Source organism: Ostrinia furnacalis, unplaced genomic scaffold (assembly GCF_004193835.3).
Source record: "Ostrinia furnacalis isolate ACB-3 unplaced genomic scaffold, ASM419383v2 OfSCF1461, whole genome shotgun sequence".
NCBI lineage: Eukaryota > Metazoa > Arthropoda > Insecta > Lepidoptera > Crambidae > Ostrinia > Ostrinia furnacalis.
Window position 1 is genome coordinate 197738 of NW_021131700.1, and position 21801 is coordinate 219538.

Consider the following 21801-nt stretch of genomic DNA (forward strand, 5'->3'; position numbering starts at 1 on the left):
ATTTTAATGTATTCCTAATTAATCCATGGGTCATCCAAGATATCGATTTAATTTGAGGATACTCAATTCCCTTCTCACAGCAGGTTAATAATTTTACTACGCTATTATAAAACAATGATTGGCATCTCTAAGTGGAAGCTAACAAAAATGGCAGTCAATTTTAGAAAATCAACCATAAGTTGAAAACCATTTGTCCGATTTCATTAATTTTTTATTTAAATCAAAGCTCTACGTATGCGCTTGATATTTTGTAGTATAAATTGTATCGATAAAATCAACCTTTAGTTAATGATTAAAGGAAAATTGATTTTTTTTACATTGTTGTGATACTACTTTTTAAATCATTTTTTTTTACAAAATGTCTTATACTCTACTAAAAGTTTTACACGAGCCAAAGAAGTGTATTAAATTGTCTTTAATTTGATATATAACATGTATGCGTTTCATAACTAAAAATATTTTTTTACTTCCGTTGAAGTTCACCATTGATAAAAAACTGCGTACAGAACAAAAAATTCAGCTAGAATGTTTATGTAACGTACATAAATGTTATTTATATTTAATAGTATGCTAAAACTATTTAACATGTCAATTAGTATTCTGTTTAAATATAATATTTTAAAGATTTTTGCCAAGCTATGTTTTACATGAAAAAATTCAAAAAGTATATTACTACCATATGTTTGCTAAATTTTTGTTAAATGTATGCTAAAAATATGTAATATTATAACAAAAAAGTGCGGTGCGATACCTTACAGCAATAAAACCTCAATAGAAATAATACCAACAGCCTCGCCGAAAAAGTAGAAAACTTGAGAAAAACAAGTCAAAATATGAATTCTGCTAGTTCGAACCAAACCTATTCCTCACTGGAAACAGTCTGTCATTGCCTGCAAATCATATCTTAGGGTTCCACTGCCACTGTTATTACAAAATAAAATGAAATAATTGTAAAAAAAAATATAATAGATGACAAACAGTGAAGGGCTGATTAAGTGATTTTTTGAGACATAAAAATGCCGGTAGAGCCCTTGAGACATTATTTTATATTTTTTTAATTATTTTTACGGTAATCTACATCTTATGACGCAACTTTTGAGGGGTCTTGTGAAGCGAAAATATAAAAAAAGATATTTCGGGACACCCTACTATGCAAGTCTAAACAGGCATTTTATCCTGGTAAAGCATGACAGTTTTAATAATGTCGTTGACATCAATGTAGGTGGTCATCCGTCTTCTTACAAATAACAGAAATAGGGAACTCACAAACATTTATAAACTAACAATGGAAGGTGTTGTCAGTTGCCAAGGGACTGCTAAACTTTACTTATCAAATTATTATCATCATCATCTCAGCCATAGGACGTCCACTGCTGAACATAGGCCTCCCCCAATGCTTTCCATGTTGCCTGGTTGGTAGCGGCCTGCGTCCAGCGCCTTCCTGCTACTTTTCCGATGTCGGCGGTCCACCTCGTGGATGGACGTTTCACGCTGCGTTTTCCGGTACGCGGCCTCCACTCCAGAACCTTGCTGCCCTATCGGCCGTCAGCAGTTCTGATCTTATCTTGCTTTTCTTAACTATCAAATATTTCAAAGTATTGACATGTCGCCAACGAAACAGCATTTCAGGTAGGGCTTCAGCCAATGTACATTGAAAGCAGGAGTGTACAAGAAAGTGTGTATTTTGAACAATGAAACTGTCATTGTTCCATATTAACGCTCCCTTTTTCATAAGTCACGATACTATACATAATCATAAACATAATGCTCTAATTATAAAGACCTACGTAGGTATGTCTTAGATTATTTAGGCACTATTATAAGGTCTAGTAACCATTGAAACCAAACGAATAAAGTCAAACTATTTTATTTAAATCAAAGTATAAAAATATCACAATAAGCACCCAAACATTGTATGAGCTTACCTAAGTCTAAAATTAATCTTAATCTACCTTCCGCTTTGTTTTGTTTTGGTAGAACAATGTAGAAAGAAATGAATCTAGAATAGAAGAATTGAAACTTACATTTTATTAAAATCTTGGTTTAAAAATCTTCACTGATGGACATTGCATAGAAAATATTTTTAGGCGTTATGGTCTAAAATGGCTTTTGTACGCTAAAAGCAGTATTTTTCTTCTCGATTCTTTCTTCTAGATAGTTTTGATTATTTTGTAAATATCAATACACACCTAAAACCGTGTAGTACCTTCTTAAAACTAAAATTGACTGAGGCCCGTATTTTGAAATGACACTCAACCATGAAACATCCCTTGTTTTATCACCTGGCATTTCACTGGAGAGAAGTCGAACCTTAACTTCGAACTCCTCATGTTATTCTGATTAATTTCGTAGCGGGTCCAATAACAGTTTAACTTTCCCCCGGAACAAACTTGGCCTTCACTGGTTGGGTTTTTATAGGCGGTCAAGCTTTAGATCCTGGCTACATAGGAGTTGAGCGGTGGGAACGAGAGGTGGGATTAGTTCCGAGTCCGACTAATACCATTGGATTTGGATTATAAACCTACTAGCGGCCGCCCGCGACTTCTTACGCTTGGATCCCGTTTTACCCCTTTAGGGGTTGAATTTTGCAAAATCCCGACTTAGTGAGCACCTACGTTTTAAAAGGAACCCCCATGCGAAATTTGAGACTCCTAGTACTTGTAGTTTCTGAGAGTTCGTGATGAGTGAGTCAGTCAGTGAGCTTTCGCTTTTATACATAGATTGTTGTCTCTGATAGAGTTTGAATCTCAATTTTTTAAATCTGGTTTCCAGTTGAGAGTCTTTTTAGAATACGTGCTTAAGCCTTGTCATAAAAACTACGTAAGAATAGATCTAGTTATTCTAAATTTAGTCTATAGACAGCTGTCTAAAAGATCCGTCGATACCAAACAGCTCATCGTAGTTGGTCGGCTTCCCAGGTCTGAGGGCTTCGTTGGCCTTCACCGACTCTTGCTCTAGGAACCAGTCCTTGTACTCTTCCAGCTTCTTCTGCCAGGCCTCTGGAATTACGAAATTATCATGTTTAATTAAAATTATCAAAGTAATTGGAAGAGCAGTCATTATTTTTAATATTTAAAAAAATTATAAGTAGTTGCCTGAGGTAGGATTCGAACCTCCACTTGCTGGGCGATTGTTCTGAACTACTTAGCCACTGGCCATTAAATCCTCCAATCCAATAGAATGCCAAAATTCTGTCTCTACCATCTCCAAAGATAATTAGCTTATAAATTCATTAGTTTGGTAATAAACTTGCCTGACCCTGTGCTCATTTCCTTTCAAGGCCAAAATGTCTTTGTACAATCTATTTTTAAATACTATTATGTATTATTATTTAGATTCAACATGTTTATAGTACATAATTATTTAAAGCTAAAAACCTTTTGAACAATTACAGCTAAAAATCTTTTGATGTTAACTGTTCAGTCACCTCACCAGACTATACAGGGTGANATAGACTAATAAATAGTAACTTACAAATCGTCAAATATTTTGCTCTTAAGGAGCCTCTGCATGTCTCATAACCTTTTACCCTACCAGCGCTTCGAGACCAACATTTGGCAAGTGCTGAGAAGAAGCGCCGCAATAAACTTAGTCACCACTGTCTGTCGGTTGATATAGTATGAAGTAATTAATATTCTTTACCTTATGCAAACATAATGATAGAATTATTATAGGTCATCACACGTTCTGGAAAATTTATGTGTAATAGAAACCAGACCCTGTAAAAACCAGTAATAAAAACAATGGACTTTATGTAGTTGGCTTCATAACATTTATAAGTAAAATGATTTTATGGCATAATGAAGTAAGTGGCCTCATCAAGTTATAGTTTAGGATCTATTTCTGACGTTACAGCCTCTGAAATGCCTTTCCAGTTTTCTTTATTCCATTGGAAGAGGGGATTCCTTGGATCTCTTTAAGGAATAAATCCTGGAACGAGGTTATTCGACAAAGAGCCATTGTAATAGCTTAAAATGCCTCAAGCTAAAACGAGGTTACTATATCTGTTCCAGGACGAATGCAGTAACCTTTACTCTAGATCTCAAGACCTAGAGTTGAGCATACGTAGTGTCGGACGTCTTCCTGCTTACTGGATCAGAGACTTGGAGAACATAGAGCAGTGACTGGAGAAGTGGGATTATGATGATGATGATGATGAATATCTCGCCAAACCAAAGTGACTTCATGATATGTGATAATGTGAGTGATGAAAAATTTACTTTATTTTTCCACTACTCTATCATAAAACCTTTATAGCATTCAAATTGTAAACATTATAGTAACTCAACCGTTGTCAATTATTGTTATTATCCTGCTGGGTTGCCCCAATAACAACAACTAATAGTTGTTGATGTTATTGAAGTGTTCATCTTAAAATGACTCACAATCCATTGAGACTGTCCAAGGTCGTTGAAAAAACTGCATTATCTCAGTAAATCCCTTCTTTGTTACATAAAATCATCATCTAGTATTGTAATTGTTGTACAGTCATGATGGATCAACAAGGCCATTTGAGAAAACTGGTGATCCTTTTGTTCATAGGAATAAAGATTATACTTGAATACACGATTAAGATTTGAATCTACATAACCAGGAAAAGACGTGGTTTGAATTTAAATGCACTTAAGTAAGTCTTGATTTGTTATAATATCAAGTATTATACCGAGGTACTTCAGGTAGGGTACTATGCAAGTGTAAACTGGCATTTTATCCTGGTAAAGCATGACAGTTTTAATAATGTCGTTGACATCAATGTAGGTGGTCATTCGTCTTCTTACAAAAAACAGAAATATACTTTACTCGCAAACATAGTTTAAAAGTGTGATATACATATACTAACAATGGAAGGTGTTGTCAGTAATTGCCAGGGGACTGCTAAACTTTACTTCATCATCATCATCTCAGCCATAGGACGTCCAGTGCTGAACATAGGCCTCCCCAAATGTTTTCCATTTTTCCCGGTTGGTAGCGGCCTGCGTACAGCGCCTTCCTGCTACTTTTCCGATGTCGGCGGTCCACCTCGTGGGTGGATGTCTCACGCTGCGTTTTCCGGTACGCGGCCTCCACTCCAGAACCTTGCTGCCCCATCGGCTGTCAGTTCTGATCTTATCTTACTTATCAAATAAATATTTCAAATTATTGACATACCGCCAAACACACAGCATTTCAAGTAGGTAACGCTTTAGCCAATGTATAATTGAAAGTAGGAGTGTACACAATGACAATGAAACTGTCATTGTTAAAAATTAACGCTCCCTTTTTAGGGTTCCGTAGTCCTGACAAGAAACCCTTATTTCATATATCACGGTACTATACCTACATAATCTTATTAATGCCCTAATTATAAATACCTACGTAGGTATGTTTTTGATTATTTAGGCACTATTATAAGGTCTAGTAGGTAACCATTGAAACCAAACGTATTAAGTTAAACTATTTTATTTAAATCAAAGTATAAAAATATCACAATAAGCACCCAAACATTGTATGAGCTTACTTAAGTCTAAACCAAATCTTAATCTACCTAACGCTTTGTTTTGTTTTGGTAGAACAATCTAGAAAGAAATAAATCTAAAAGAATTAATAAACAGAACTTACTTTAAATTAAAATCTGGGTTTAAAAATCATCACTGATGGACATTGCATAGAAAATATTTGTAGGCGTTATGGTCTAAAGTGTAGATAAAGTGAAATGAAGGTTTTAATGGCTTTTGTAGGTTAATTCAAGGAGTAATGTTCTTATCGATTCTTTCTTCTAGACAGTTTTGATTATTTTCTATATCAATACACACCAAAAACCGTGTAGTACCTTCTTAAAACTAAAATTGCCTGAGGCCCGTATTTTGAAATGACACTCAAACATGAATCTAGACTCAAGACTGCGAAATTCTCAAATAAATCCTAAACTCATGCCCGTTTTCACCATCAATTCCTAATTTTTAAGTGACCCCTATGGTAACATTTAACAGGAATTTTGTTTTCATAGGGGTCACTTGAACATTAGGTATTGATGGTGAAAACGGGCATCAGTCACCTAAACTAATCCTTGAATTGGTAGTCGCACTAATCCGTTGTTTTATCACCTATCATCCGCTTTGCATTGGAAAGAAGTCGAACCTTCACTTCGAACTCCTCATGTTATTCTGATTAATTTCGTTGCAAGTCCAATAACATTTTAACTTTTCCCCGGAACAAACTTGACCTTCACTGGTTGGGTTTTATTGGCTGTCAAGCTGTAGATCCTGGCTACACAGGAGTTGCAGCAATGGGAACGCGGGAATAGTCCCGAGTCCGACTAACACTGTTGGATTATACGAACTCATTTTTGTCTCTGACAGTTTTTAAATCTGGTTTCCAGTTGAGCGTCTTTTCAGAATACGTGCTTAAGCCTTGTCACTACGTACGAATAGAATTAGTTATTCTAAATTTAGTCTATGGACAGCTGTCTAAAAGACCCGTCGATTCCAAACAGCTCATCGTAGTTGGTCGGCTTCCCAGGTCTGAGGGCTTCGTTAGCCTTTACCGACTCTTGCTCTAGGAACCAGTCCTTGTACTCTTCCAGCTTCTTCTGCCAAGCCTCTGGAATTACGAAATTATCATATTTTATTAAAATTATCATAGTAATTGGAAGAACTGTCATTATTTTAAAAATTATAGTTGCCTAAGGTAGAATTCGAACCTCTGCTTGCTGGGCGATTGTTCTGACCTCTGAACTACTTAGCCATTGGCCATTAAATCCTTAAACTCATTAGGCAAAAACTCGTCGCTCCAAAATTTTAATAAGAAGAAGGTATGATAATGTATGTAGCTTTATCACTAAACTGCAAGTTTGAATCGTTAACTCATTATAAACAAAATACTCGTACACTACTTTTTAGATTACATTTGCATTAAATAGAATGCCAAATTTTGTCTTTAGCATCTCCAAAGAAAATTAGCTTATTTATTCATTAGTTTGGTAATAAACTTGCCTGACCTTGTGCTCATTTCCTTTCAAGGCCAAAATGTCGTTGTACAATCAACTTTTAAATACTATTATGTATTATTATTTAGATTCAGCATGTTTTATAGTACATAATTATTATAAAAATCTTTTGATGTTAACTGTTCAGTCATCTCACCAGACTACATTTTTGTTGCAGAATAGCCTTCTCTTACAATTTCATAAGACGTTCCTTTTACTATTTGACGTCAAATCAAATGAAATCAAATCTAATCAAAAACGTCTGATAATACATACATGTTATATCTCTCAGATCCCTCATGACGTCCAGGAAATCCTGCGGTGTTAGCATTTTGGCCGAGATGGCTCGCCCGCTTCAAAATTTTAATTCACATAATACAGTTATGGACGCAGGCCGCTACCAACCGGGCAACATGGAAAGCATTGGGGGAGGCCTATGTTCAGCAGTGGACGTCCTATGGCTGCAATGATGATGATGATGATGAGTTAAGGTATTAAAGATCTTACTGTTGTAAACATCCATGGGACCAGCGTCACCGCCGTATTCCTCTGGCAGAATTTCCTTTGGTACGTGCTCGTAAAGGGTTGTCAGATCTGTGTGTATGAAGATCTGAAAAAAAGGAGATTAATGTGAAAAATACTGAACATTATTTGGTAGCCAAATATTTCTGAGTCACTGTTTGTTTTCGTAACTTTACTATATGCCAATAACAACTTGTCGTAAACGTTATTTATTACTCAAACGAAAACGAAAATAAAAATGGGAATTAGCGTAAACTTTATTAGATGGTCTAACTAAGGTAACCACATTACAAAAATGTATATCTAATTCTAAGGAGACAAGCCATACAACCTTTACTGGTTGTCCAAAAAGTACATACGTCTAATCTGAGCTCATAAAGGTAGCAGGAAGGCTCTAGATGCAGGCCGCTACCAACCGAGCTTTATGGAAATAATTGAGGTCTAAGTTCAGCATTGGATGTCCTATGGCTGAAATGATGATGATGTTAAACATCATAACTAATATGCAGCTACAAAAAGGTTTAGATTATAAAAAATCTTACTCTGTTCCTTATTTTTTCTTTGAGGAAAGGTTTGACGATGCCCACGACGGTGTCGATGATGGGAGAAGCATTCACGACGTGAATTTGCTTCAACTTTACTGGGTAGGCTTCCTGAAAAGTTAAGACAGTGGTTTTCAGCAGGTTTTTTTTTATTGGGAAGGTAAAAATATTGAGTGGTGATAATAAAACAGGTTGCACGACGTATTGTGTACCATAATATTAAAAGGTCTTGAAATGTCTGGGAATAATAATATGCCTCCTAGCCGTTTATACGGAAAAATATTTAACAAAAAACGATATTTTCTCTCATAGACTTTATGGGAACTCATCTAATATCATGTAAGTATGTAAGCACCTAATTCTGTGAAACCCATGAAAGGGTCCGGGAAAAATGATGCCATCTGAAAGTTTAATAAGAACGGGTCCATTGGCACCTGCCGTTCCCTGTAAACCTAGGATCTACAGCTTGTCCGCGAATAAAAACCTAACTAGTGAAGGTCAAGTTTGTCCCTGGGGAATGTTAAACTGGCAAAATGAATCGGAAGAACATATGAGGAGTTCGAAGAAGTTAAAGAAATACCTGAACGCAGATGAGGAACTTCTTCAAAGACGGTAACGACAGCTTGCCCAAATGACTGGGCATGACGATAGACGCATCCAGGATATAGCTAGATGACTCCAGTCACACCCTAGATCTCCTCCTTCGGTCTGACGTCACACATTTAAATAGAAATCCATCTTGCAACAAGCGAAAAAAAATTACCTGAATGCAGATGAAGAACTTCTTCAAAGATGGTAACGACAGCTTGCCCAAATGACTGGGTGTGACGACGGATGCGTCCAGGATGTAGATGTCTCCAGCCACACCCTCGATCTCCTCCTTCAGTCTGACATCTCCTATCATCATGGCGATCTTGAAGGCGTCGTTTAACTGGTGCGTGTCGAGGCCTTTGTCGAGACCTGGAATGTTTTATAATATGAGAGGTGAACTTATGGTAAGCAATCATCACCACCCATTGATATCTACAAGTCTACAATCATGCGTTGCCTGCCTTATTTAGATAATAGTATGATTTCTTTTTAAAGATCATGCTGTGGTTGCATGTCTTCCACATCCACGTTGATCGGGATAAAAAAAAACTTAAGGTTGAATTAGTAAAATACTTTGAAAGAAAAAATAAGGCAAGAATCTGGGCTTTAAGGTTTTTCGAAAATAAGTGACAATTAGTAGATAATTTCTACCTCAATAAACTCAGTTCACAGATACTCATAGGTAAAAATAAACACAGTTATTCTCTTACCTCTGGCAATGATAACTCTTCGGCCATCAGGTGTGAGCCCGGGCAATGCTGGCCCCTGCCTGAAATTATGTTATGAATGATGAAAAAGTGGTATGGCAATTAATGCGTTGTCTGATTCATTTTTTTTCGGGACTATTCCCAACTCTTGTTCCCACCGCTGAACTCCTGTGTAGCCAGGATCCGCAGCTTGACCGCCAATAAAAACCCAACCAGTGAAGGTCAAGTTTCTCCCGGGGGAAAGTTGAACTGTCATTGGACCCGCAACGAAGTTAAGGTTCTTACCCACGGATCATCAGATCATGCAGCTCGGGCCTGGTGATGTCTCTGTTGGTGAAGAACTCCGGACAAGCTGCTCGCATCGTGAAGTACATGTCCAGCTTCCTCTTACACTTCTCCAGGGAAAAGTTGCAGCCTCGGAGGAAGGTCATGAGGCGTTGGTTATCTGAAAAGTAAAATTAAGTTGTAAACGTGAGAATATCAGTAAATATTTTAAGGGTGAAGTCAGTAACTTAAGTAAAATTTGTTCCTAGAAGCTGTTTCCTTGTCAGTTGTCACTGAGACTGAAGGTAGGTGCCTTTCTTCTAACCTCTATAAAAACAACGGGAGGAGGGGATTGGGGGTTCTCTTAAAGCCGGAGAGACTCTAGCCTGAGACGGAGCTGCGGACGAATGTCCAACTAGGACAATACTCGCGGTTTCGTTTCTTTGGGCTCTGGTGGAAACCATCAAATAATTTCATAGCCCCATTTAAGTTTCTTGTATTTAGGCTAAGTCTTTATTCAATAAATTTATCTTATCTTATCTTATCTTATCTTATCGGGTTTTAGTGGGTAGGCGGAGAGAGTCCCACATAACCCACTGGCCGTCCCCATCGACCAGTAGGTATGCGCAAAGCATTTCCCGACGAAAAAAAAGGTGCCGTTACTTCTAGATGGCTGCCAAGTCCTACGTTTGCCTGTGTTGAATAAAACGTACTTAGATCTTAATGTTCATCGTACCCCACTCATCAGGCAGATGCGGCTGCTTCCTCAGCCACTCCTTAATGGCTGCCAAGTCGCTGTCCCTTGTGTTGACCTCTTCATTGAGTTCGACGCGGATCTTATTGGTTGTTATAGGATCTTCAAATGACCAGCCCTTAGTTTTATGGTTGCCAAGCCCTTTTCGACCGTATTGTTAAACAGATAGAAGAGGATCTTCAATGCTCTTACCCCACTCATCTGGCAGGTGCGGCGTGGTCCTCAGCCACTCCTTAATGGCTGCCAGGTCACTGTCCCTTGTGTTGACGTCTTCATTGAGTTCGACGCGGATCTTCTTCCACATCTCACCCGTAGGCTGCACTAAGATTGCTGCTGACATTTTGAACTGAAAGATCTGTGAATTACATTATAAAGATTAATGCTTTTCAAGTAATTTAGTCGCTAAGTTAATTTTCGAAACTATTGTGGCTATACGAGCCGCTTAAATAATTAAGCTAGTTTATCATCATCATTTCAGCCATAGGACGAACATAGGCCTCCCCCAATGATTTTAATATTGACCGTTTGGTAGTGGCCTGCATCCAGCGCCTTTCTCCCACCTTTAAGAGCTGGTTTATGTTTCGACCTTATTGCATAGAAGAAATAATAGTACAAAAGGTGAAAAGCCATAACGCACGTTCCTTTATTTGTAACTTTATTGCGAGACTCTGAGGTAAAATTCCAGATATTTGCATCAAAGAAAATGGGTTTGTTACATAAACTAATGGTTATTTGATGGACTGACTGGTCATGACCAGTTGGAAAATAATGCCCAATTGCGATATAGTATTGCAGGTGACGATCTGGTGAAGGTCGCAGGAAGCAACTGAATGCGGGCAGCGCAGGACCGATCGTTGTCAAAATCCTTTGGAGAAGGCCTTAGTCCAGCGGTGGACGTCATTTGACTGAAACGAACAATTGCAGCTGCCCACGAAAAGGCAGGCCAAAAGAGCCACAAATAATATAAATTTTGGCAGGTATCTCAGGCCTAATTACATTCCCCTTATTTGTGACATAGCCTAAGCCACGATCTCTAGCTATATTAGAAAGAAAGAAGAAAGAAAGAAAGAAAGAAAAGTATTTATTAAAGTAACTAGCTGTGCCCGCGACTTCGCACACGTGAAAACCCGTTTTCGCAACGTTTTTAATTTTTGCTCTGCTCCTATCGTAGCGTGATGTTGTATAGCCTATAGCCTTCCTCGATAAATAGGCTATCTAACACTGAAATAATTTTTCAAATCGGACCAGTAGTTCCGGAGATTAGCGCGTTCAAGTTAACAAACAAACAAACTCTTCAGCTTTATAATATTAGTATAGATATGTAGGCAAGTCCTGCAATAACCCATGAAGACATAACATTTATTTTGATAAAGTTTATTTGCTATTTGACAATGTTATTAAAGGCAATTTAAGTTTTATCCGTGAGTAATAGTGATTCATACGTCATAATTAATTAATAGCCAATTTGTGGCACTGTATTCATACAACTGACAATGTATGAAGTCTATTATTAAACATATTTATGGCCATTGAAGTAATATTACTACGTATAGAACAGACATCGCGAACAAAATATGTATAGTTCCAAAATACTGGACTGTCCTGTCGATGACATTGACAGTGGGGCGCCACCGTCAATACCGGATCGCTGGTTCAGATTTTTGCCATGTTGGAAACCATATAGTTGAACGATGGTAGCGCCCCCCTGTCATTGAGTTTGGCGGGACAGTTCAGCGTGGCTCATCTATACAGTGCGGGGTGNAAATTGTCAATGTATAGACCCTTGACCCTTTTTTTATTATTTCATAAAATCCGTCTTCAGGTCGCCACAGAACAAGGCCTCGCGAAATCTGTCTTGCCCACATCAAATTTAGGTCTTGCCCCGCCTCTGCTCAAGAGCGTTAAACTGTCTAACCATTAAGCCATAATATGACTGCGTTAGACACATTACTACATTATACCAGTGATTATACTTTAATATGTACACATAAATATACTGTTTACTAAACCACAAAATGTTGTAAGTCAAGGTAGAGTCGGAGATGTCAGTTTTGCAATACATAATATCTCCAAAGTGGGGGCTCCGCGGGTATAGCATGTCAAGGTCTTTGTTTGAGTATGATATACAGACCGACATACTGCATCCATCATTGGTAACGGCTCAATAAGTAGAGTAGCGCAGACCACTGCCTTAAGCGCAAGAGGTTTGGGTTCGATTCCCGTATAATTTTGATAACGCGCTAGATTTGGACACAAACTATTTATTTAGTTTGTTGCGGTGCTTCTTCTCAACACTTGCTTAATGTTTGTCTCGAAGCGCTGGAGGGGCAAAAAATTATGAGACAATCATTGTAGGCTCTCTATGGGCAAAATTTCGAAGGTACTAATTTAATTAGTCCACAAACAACTTAGAGACAAACAATTACAGATAATAATATTGACTATTGACAAATAAAGTATTTTTATTCTGATTTTTTAAATTAGATGGACGATTCCGATTCGGACTATATTTTTTCTAGCCTGATTCTTTATTATTTAAATTAACTAATTTATTCGTCCTCTATTTATGCTTATCATCATTAACCTTATAGCAACAGTGACAACAGTCCATAGCTGGACGTAAAGTCTTCCATACCTAAGCGCCATCTTACCCTGTCTTCCGGTATTTCTTATTTTCTAGTTTCTATTATGTTTAATCGACCCTTCTATTGGGCTCTTGACTTGGCCGAGCAATATCAGGCCAAGGTGGACTAAATGGGCTGCCCAACACCGGACTTGGCTATTGGGAAACCTGGCTGTGTGGCAATAGAAATGAACGAGTATAACCACGCGAGTTTAGTTGTCGGTCAATATCGAAGGTCAGGTATTAGAATCTATACTAATATCACAAATTCGAAAGCACTTTTGTTTGATTGTTAAGTATTTAAGTTTAAACGGTGTTAATTTTGATGATGGTATTACAAATACTAGTTACGAAATATTAGATAGGTTGTGCCGAAGTGATATAATTGTAAGTTTACTAAGTTTGAATAATTCTTCGAGTTAAATACGGTAGCAGATGTAACTTGTAATTATTAAACTACAATCGTCTTTGGGGTCATCTACTTTATGTATGTTTTAAAGGTTTATTCATTTTATAAAATATCCTATTATTGTTGTTAACTTCTGGGTAGGAAAATCCATCTGACATCGTATTTTATATTAGACTAGCTTTCCGCCCGCGGCTTCGCTCGCGTGGTATTTTGTCTATCACAGAAAAACTTTATAGCGTGCGTCCCTGTTTCAAAAACCGGGATAAGAACTATCCTATGTCCTTTCCTATTTCTATCTCTAAGTTTCATCAAAATCGGTTCAGTGGTTTAGGCGTGAAAGCAAGACAGACAGCCAGACAGAGTTACCTACTATTAGATATAGATAGTAGGTACCTATAGATGTTACTTTGCGACAAACGTGTGAGTATTAATTCTGATCTTAGACTGTAGGTACATATTAATTTTCATGAGTTAACATGTAATACAATGCAATTAGGTAAGTACATGTACGCTTAATTTGGAAAAATAAATGGTTTGAAATTGTTATTAATTTTGAAGCTATTGTCATAATTTGCAGTTGCCGCTTCATATTTTTTGCAACATGTTTCAAGTAAACCATTATTATTCTGTTGTAGTTCGCCTGTCAAGCGAGGGTCGAGGGTTCGCTGTATTCTGCGAGACATGTTATTTATCCACATTTAGTGGTATAAGGGTGTATTTATAAAAGCAGTGCCCCGTACGTACTTAGGTAGAGAATAAACGGGAGGGCACTGCCCCCAAAGAACGAAACTACATTTTTATCGAATTTCAATATGGTAGCTAATGAAACTGGCATCACAAAAAAGTTTTCACTATAACAGCTTTTTTTAAGGTCTCAGCTGGGAATTGAACCTAGGACTTTTCTAACGAAACAGATAAATCCTTTAGTCACTAGATCACGGAAGCCTTAATTATAAACACTATTATTTTATTTTATTACATGAAATAATCTTAACTTGGGATCTGAAAACATAAATACGAGAACATAATCGTTCTGAATTATTATATTAATTGAGGAAGATAACTAAAACAATATAAAACAATCTTCAAAACGTAATTAATATTAAATGATTTTCCTGTGTAATTAAGTTTTCAAGAAGGAAGAAACTTAATGCCAAAAGGATAATAATTATCTCCATGTAAACTTTTGACTACGAAAAAATAAAGTTTTGAGTACCGAATTTTGACTGTTTAATAGATAAACAAATGATGATTTTTAACGCCGCTAAATCAAAATATCCTAATTTCGAGACCTATATGGGTTTCTATGGACCTACCTCAGGNTCAAATCAAATCAAATCAAATCAAATCAAATCAAATCAAATCAAATCAAATCAAATCAAATCAAATCAAATCAAATCAAATCAAATCAAATCAAATCAAATCAAATCAAATCAAATCAAATCAAATCAAATCAAATCAAATCAAATCAAATCAAATCAAATCAAATCAAATCAAATCAAATCAAATCAAATCAAATCAAATCAAATCAAATCAAATCAAATCAAATCAAATCAAATCAAATCAATTCTCCCACCTTTAAGAGCTGGTTTATGTTTCAACCTTATTGCATAGAACAAATAATAGTACAAAAGGTGAATTGATGCCATAACGCACGTTCCTTTATTTTTAACTTTATTGCGAGACTCTGAGGTAAAATTCCAGATATTTGCATCACAGAAAATGCGTTTGTTACATAAACTAATGGTTATTTGATGGACTGACTGGTCATGACCAGTTGGAATATAATGCCCAATTGCGATATAGTATTGCAGGCTTGACGATCAGGTGAAGGTCGCGGGAAGCAACTGAATGCGGGCAGCTCAGGATCGGTCGTTGTGAAAATCTTTTGAGAAGGCCTTTGTTCAGCTGTGGACGTCTTTTGACTGAAACGAATAATTGCAGGCTTAAAAGAGCCACAAATAATATATATTTCGTCAGGTATCTCGGGGCTAGTCCTACTACCTCTCATTCCCCTTAATTGTGACTCCTGATAAGCTACGATCTCTAGCTATAGTAAAGTCAAGTATCTATGACAATGTATTAGTACCTACATTGTTTATTACAATGAGTATTATTATTTATGACTATTAAAGTCACCAGATAGCGTAGGAAAATTATGGATAATGTTTATTAAAAAACTTCCATGTACTTACGAGTATGTAGGTACACGGTGATTGCTTTAATTGTATATAATACGGTCCATTTATACACTTATAGTGCGACTATACTTGTCTAAAAACACTTGTCATGGATTTATCACATCCATTTTATAATTAAAAAATGTTACCTCACACTTACCTACTTAATATGAGCTTGGTACTATTACTTATTCTGTGGTATGAGATTATTTGTAGTTTTGAACTATCACTTCATTGTGAAATTCGAGCATTCATCCATCTTAATATTATAAGTAAGTACCTACTTGCGAAAGTCATTCTGGTCTGTTGTATGTAACCTCTTCACCGCTAAATAGCTGAACCAATTATGATAAATTTGAAATGTATATCCATTTTATTACCTGTCTTTAAAATTCTCTTAATATATTGAGCTCTGCGATAAAAGTACTGAAAAATTTATATTTTAAGTTTATTTTGCTTTTTTTTATATGTTTTTACAATGGCCCCCTGGTTTTATGAGCCCTCCGAAGTAAAATACATAAAATGATTTTTCTTTCGAACTTATGACTTTCAACTCTCTCAAAAACTTCAAACTCTAGCAATATGATTGCATTAGACATTCACATTACTACTAGTACATTATACCATTTATACCTGTGATTATACTTTAATATGTACACATAAATATACTGTTTACTAAACCACAAAATGTTGTAAGTCAAGGTAGAGTCGGAGATGTCAGTTTTGCAATACATAATATCTCCAAAGTGGGGGCTCCGCGGGTATAGCATGTCAAGGTCTTATGTTTGAGTATGATATACAAACCGACATACTGCATCCATCATTGGTAACGGCCCAATGGAGTAGTAGAGCAGTTGACTGGTTGAAGTATAGGGGTTAGAGTTCGATTCCCGTCAGGGTCAATTTAGGTAATGCTCTATAAATAAGTAGTATAGCTGATATAGCGGCCAGCGGACTGTTTGTTATGGTTTATTTATGGTGTACCATTGTTCAGTTTCAGACATAGGTATAACATTTTTATCTATATCTATACTAATATTATAAAGAGGAAAGATTTGTACCTATTTTTGTATGTTTGTAATGAATAGGCTCAAAAACCACTGAACGGATTTTGATGAAACTTTATAGTATTATTGTTCATAACCCAGAATAACATATAGGCTATAATTTATGACGATCTGTGACAAACGAAATTTCATGCGTGCGAAGCCGCGGGCGGAAAGCTAGTACAGTATATTTCATGTCGGTCTTCATCTGATGCTTTATATCCACGTGTTATTTGTTAAACTTCGAAAAAAAAAAATTTAGAGAGGGGTCACTCCCACCCCTCTGAAAGGGAGCCATTTTTAAATTCAATTTTTCATGTTTTTAAGAATTTATTGAAACTACTTTTTAGTATTATCAATTTCAATTTGTCCATATAAAAGACAGTCACTATTGTAAAGGTGATGGTTATAAGTTATTGATTGTCTAGAAGAAATCGATTTAGTTATCATAATCAACATATTGGACATACGTCCGTATTCACAAACGATGCTTGCTTAAGTGAAGCGGTAAATCGAACGCACAGCGTTGAATAATATAGAGCTCTGTGATTGATTCATATTATTATGTCACCCTGTGAGTCCACGCGCTCTGTGAGACCTCATAGTAATATTTGTGAATACGGGCGATAGTCTCCAATACGCCCCATTTTTCCCTGTCTTCCGGTATTTCTTATTTTCTAGTTTCTATTATGTTTAATCGACCCTTCTATTGGGCTCTTGACTTGGCCGAGCAATATCAGGCCAAGGTGGACTAAATGGGCTGCCCAACACCGGACTTGGCTATTGGGAAACCTGGCTGTGTGGCAATAGAAATGAACGAGTATAACCACACGAGTTTAGTTGTCGGTCAATATCGAAGGTCAGGTATTAGAGTCTATACTAATATCGCAAATTAGAAAGCACTTTTGTTTGATTGTTAAGTTTTTAAGTTTAAACGGTGTTAATTTTGATGAATGTTGGTATTACAAATACTAGTTACGAAATATTAGATAGGTTGTGCCGAAGTGAGATATTGTTTACTAAGTTTGAATAATTCTTCGAGTTAAATACGGTAGCAGATGTAACTTGTAATTGACAAACTATCATTTTTGGGGTCATCTACTCTATATTTTAAAGGTTTATTCTTTCTATAAAATATCCTATTATTGTTGTAACTTCGGGTTAGGAAAATCCATCTAGACATCGTATTTTATATAAGACTAGCTTTCCGCCCGTGGCTTCGCCCGCGTGGAATTTTGTCTATCACAGAAAAACTTTATAGCGTGCGTCCCTGTTTCAAAAACCGGGATAAAAACTATCCTATGTCCTTTCCTATTCCTATCTCTATGTTTCATCAAAATCGGTTCAGTGGTTTAGGCGTGAAAGCAAGACAGACAGACAGACAGAGTTACCTATATACTATAGATATAGATAGTAGGTACCTATAGATGTTACTTTGCGACAAACGTGTGAGTATTAATTCTGATCTTAGACTGTAGGTACATACCTATTAATTTTCATGAGTTAACATGTAATACAATGCAGTTAGGTACATGTACACTTAATTTGGAAAAATAAATGGTTTGAAATTGTTATTAATTTTGAAGCTATTGTCATAATTTGCAGTTGCCGCTTCATATTTTTTGCAACATTTCAAGTAAACCATTATTATTCTGTTGTAGTTCGCCTGTCAAGCGAGGGTCGAGGGGTCGCTGTATTCTGCGAAACATGTTATTTATCCACATTAGTGGTATAAAGGTGTTTTCATAAAAGCAGTGCCCTGTACGTACTTAGGTAGAGAATAAACGAGAGGGCACTGCCCCCGACGTGGAGACGTATTTTTGAAAAGTTTAAAGCTTTCAAAATCTAATTTACCTAAGTGTTTTTGTTCCACGCTCGTTCCATACCTACATAATATGTGGTTTTACACTTTGTAATTAGTTATTAATATGCAAACGTCAACAATCTTTAGGTTTCAAGAATTGTTCACATAAGCTTTGCCATGGCGATGTTTTCAACCAAAATACGTCTATGGCCCCGTACCATTGTATACAGGGTGTTAGGTAAATAGGTATATGAGCCGATACTAGCCCATGTTAACATGGGCATATAAATGGTATGGTGAAGTCAGAAATTTGATATCATCATATTAATTTTCTTAATTTTCATACAAAACAAATTTTATAAAATCCTATTTGTATGAAAAATAAAATAATTAAAATGAAGATATCAATTTTCTGACTTCACCATACCATTTATATGACCATGTTAACATGGGCTAGTATCGGCCCATATACCCATTTACCTAACACCCTGTATAATCTCAACATTTTGCATTACGTTAAGTACAACAACATAAAGAAGTAGGAACAAAAGAACTTATATAATTATGTAAACAGAGAAGTCCGTTAATTACGGATTGACACTTCTATTTCCATCAATATGTAAACAGAGAAGTAACTCTTCAGTAATTGTGTACCGTTATTTATTTATTTATTTAATTACGGATTGGCACTTCTATTTCCACCAGGTTCAGTAACAATTAAAGTCACAATACGTTGTCTGAATTAAAATAATTGAGGAAGATAACTAAAACAATATAAAACAATCTTCAAAACGTAATTAATATTAAATATTTTTTCTGTGTAATTAAGTTTTCAAGAAGGAAGAAACTTAATGCCAAAAGGATAATAATTATCTCCATGTACCTAAACTTTTGACTTCGAAAAAATAAAGTTTGGAGTACCGAATTTTGACTGCTTAATAGATAAACAAATGATGATTTTTAACGCCGCTAAATCAAAATATCCTAATTTCGAGACCTATATGGGTTTCTATGGACTCACCTCACCTCAGGCTCTAGTCTCTCACACACAAAGTAACAAATACTTAAAAATAATGATGTAGGTATACAGTACAATAGCTTTATCATTCATCAACTTTATGTACTACTTAGTACATTAATCTATTATGATGAAAAACCACTGTTATGGCAATTCGTTTTTCTCAGATATTCGTATAATTTATCTAAGCTCTCTTTCATTTAGGAAAATGAATTTCATTTATGAATGCTTAGTTTCTAAAGCCAAATGTTAAAGTTAATGGATTACCAAACAATAGAGATAATTTACGTTTTGATATCCCTTTAATATAACAATTAACAAACGGACAGAGTGACTTTCGCATTTACAAAATTATTTTATCTAATTTTTCTTCATTCAGAAAACCACAGAACTCAAAATACAGTGATAACTTTATTATTAAAACAATTTTTCAAGATAATCAAAATAATCTGAATTCAATCAACAGAATAAACCCTCGTAAATCACTTACGAGTACAAGTACACTGACGGAAAATTTTCCATAAATAAAATTGAATTTCCACAAATTCAAATTCAAATGCAACTCACCACTTCCTGACTTCCGCAAGCGACGCGTGCGCACAGCGACGGACTGAGAGCCACTAGAGCCAGAGTAATGTCATCTCGCAAGCGACCTTGCCGTGACAAAAACTTTTACTGGATGAGCTAGGCTAGGGGACAGCGTGCAAATTTTTACTGGATGAGCTAGGCTAGGGGATAGCGTGCGAAATTTTTACTGATTTATTTAGAGATTTGCAGATCTTTATCTAAACGCGAGTGCAGAGCGACGGACTGAGAGCCAGAGTAATGTCATCTCGCAAGCGACCTTGCCGTGACAAAAACTTTTACTGGATGAGCTAGGCTAGGAGACAGCTGCAGCGTCGTAAATTTTTAAGTAGTGGCAATTATGTTTTAGTAAAAACAATATTCTTATTAAAATTTTCAAAGAACAACATCTTGTTTAGTATCACTACNAAACTATCCTATGTTCTTTCCCGGGACTCAAACTATCTCTATGCCAAATTTCATCAAAATCGGTTGCGAGGTTTAAGCGGGAAAGCGTAACAGACAGACAGACAGACAGACAGACAGACAGACAGACAGACAGACAGACAGAGTTACTTTCGCATTTATAATATTAGTTGGGATCACTACAGGAGCACGACCCTATCTAATTTACCAGATAAGTAGTAAGTTAGTAAGTACACTCCCAAAGCAAGACGGGTGGTTCCGGCAAAGTATACATACAACCATAATTATTCATTCTTCTCGTGGGTGCCATAAAAGAAGGCAGAAGGATACATAATGTGAACATCCTGCCTGTTCTTGAACAATATTTATTTTGTTAATAAAAATTAAATAAGCAGTGTTAATAATTAAATGAACAGTTTCGAAGAAAGGGCAAAAAGAGCTAAAATCTAGAGTAGAAGAGACCGAAAGTTTGTTAATTTCAAATTGTATTGAAATTCACGTTTAATATCTATATATGTAGTTACTTTTTTCATGTAGTACAAGTATTTTTGTATTGTTGGCAGGATTTTCAATATCGTTCATTTATAAATAAGTAACTTATAATTTTTACACTTTCTGTAGGTAACGGGTTGATGTCGCTAAATTAATTATGCATAATTATGCAACAAAACATTTTAGCAAAATTAATGTTATAATGTCCTAGAATAAAGCATATTGTAAATTATTACATTCAGATTTCGTAATACAAATGAAATAAATAGGTACCAATGTCGATCCATTGTTGTGATTTTTAAGAAAAAGAAGCTAGGTATATAATAGTGTTATGTAACATCCATCTATCGAATTTTGTTACGTATTTCATGGTCGTTACAATACTTTTGACGTAACTTCAGTAGTTTCAAAAAAGGAGAAAAAAAACCTATAATCGCGTTTTGCACGCCACCGCCCAAGAATTGGTGTAAGTATTAGTTTTTTAATTCATTTTAGGGTTCCGCTAACGTATTGGATAATTATAAAAACTCTTTTTTTTAGGCTCTTAAAATCTCTATTTATTAATCACGTTCCAGTAAAATTTTGCTAGTGACACTGACCTACATTAAGCAGGTACTGTTTCGTAGGATAGTTTGGTAGAGTTCTGAGAAGAAGTTACACTTGTATATGATACATACGCCCGTATTCACAAACATTACTATGAGGTCTCATAGTGCGCGTGGACGCACAGGGTGACACACGAACCAATCACGGAGCTCTATTCAACGCTGTGCGTTCGATTTGCTGCTTCATTTAAGCAAGCATCCTTTGTGAATACGGGTGATAGAGTTCTGAGAAGAAGTTCCACTTGCGTAAGATACTTACTCAGTGGCATCCTCTTTTCTTTTCATACGAG

The 21801-nt window shown here is 36.0% G+C and overlaps 1 protein-coding gene across 3 annotated transcripts; it reads right to left on the reverse strand.

The window, feature by feature from the left end:
* Positions 1–1851: 1851 nt before the first annotated feature.
* Positions 1852–20118, reverse strand: LOC114352880 (alpha-tocopherol transfer protein-like). 3 transcript variants are annotated; one of them, XM_028304630.1, is made up of 8 exons: positions 19992–20118; positions 10537–10699; positions 9612–9771; positions 9330–9388; positions 8792–8988; positions 8029–8139; positions 7472–7574; positions 1852–2999 (listed from the first exon to the last, which is right to left on the reverse strand). In XM_028304630.1, the coding sequence occupies exons 2-8, from the start codon at positions 10682–10684 to the stop codon at positions 2848–2850; spliced, it is 930 nt and encodes a 309-aa protein (XP_028160431.1). In that variant the 5' UTR covers positions 10685–10699; positions 19992–20118; the 3' UTR covers positions 1852–2847. The 3 variants fall into 3 exon arrangements, with proteins under 3 accessions (XP_028160431.1, XP_028160433.1, XP_028160432.1); XM_028304631.1 differs by lacking the exon at positions 1852–2999 and adding an exon at positions 5718–6579; XM_028304632.1 differs by lacking the exons at positions 10537–10699; positions 19992–20118 and adding an exon at positions 10327–10336.
* Positions 20119–21801: the final 1683 nt, after the last annotated feature.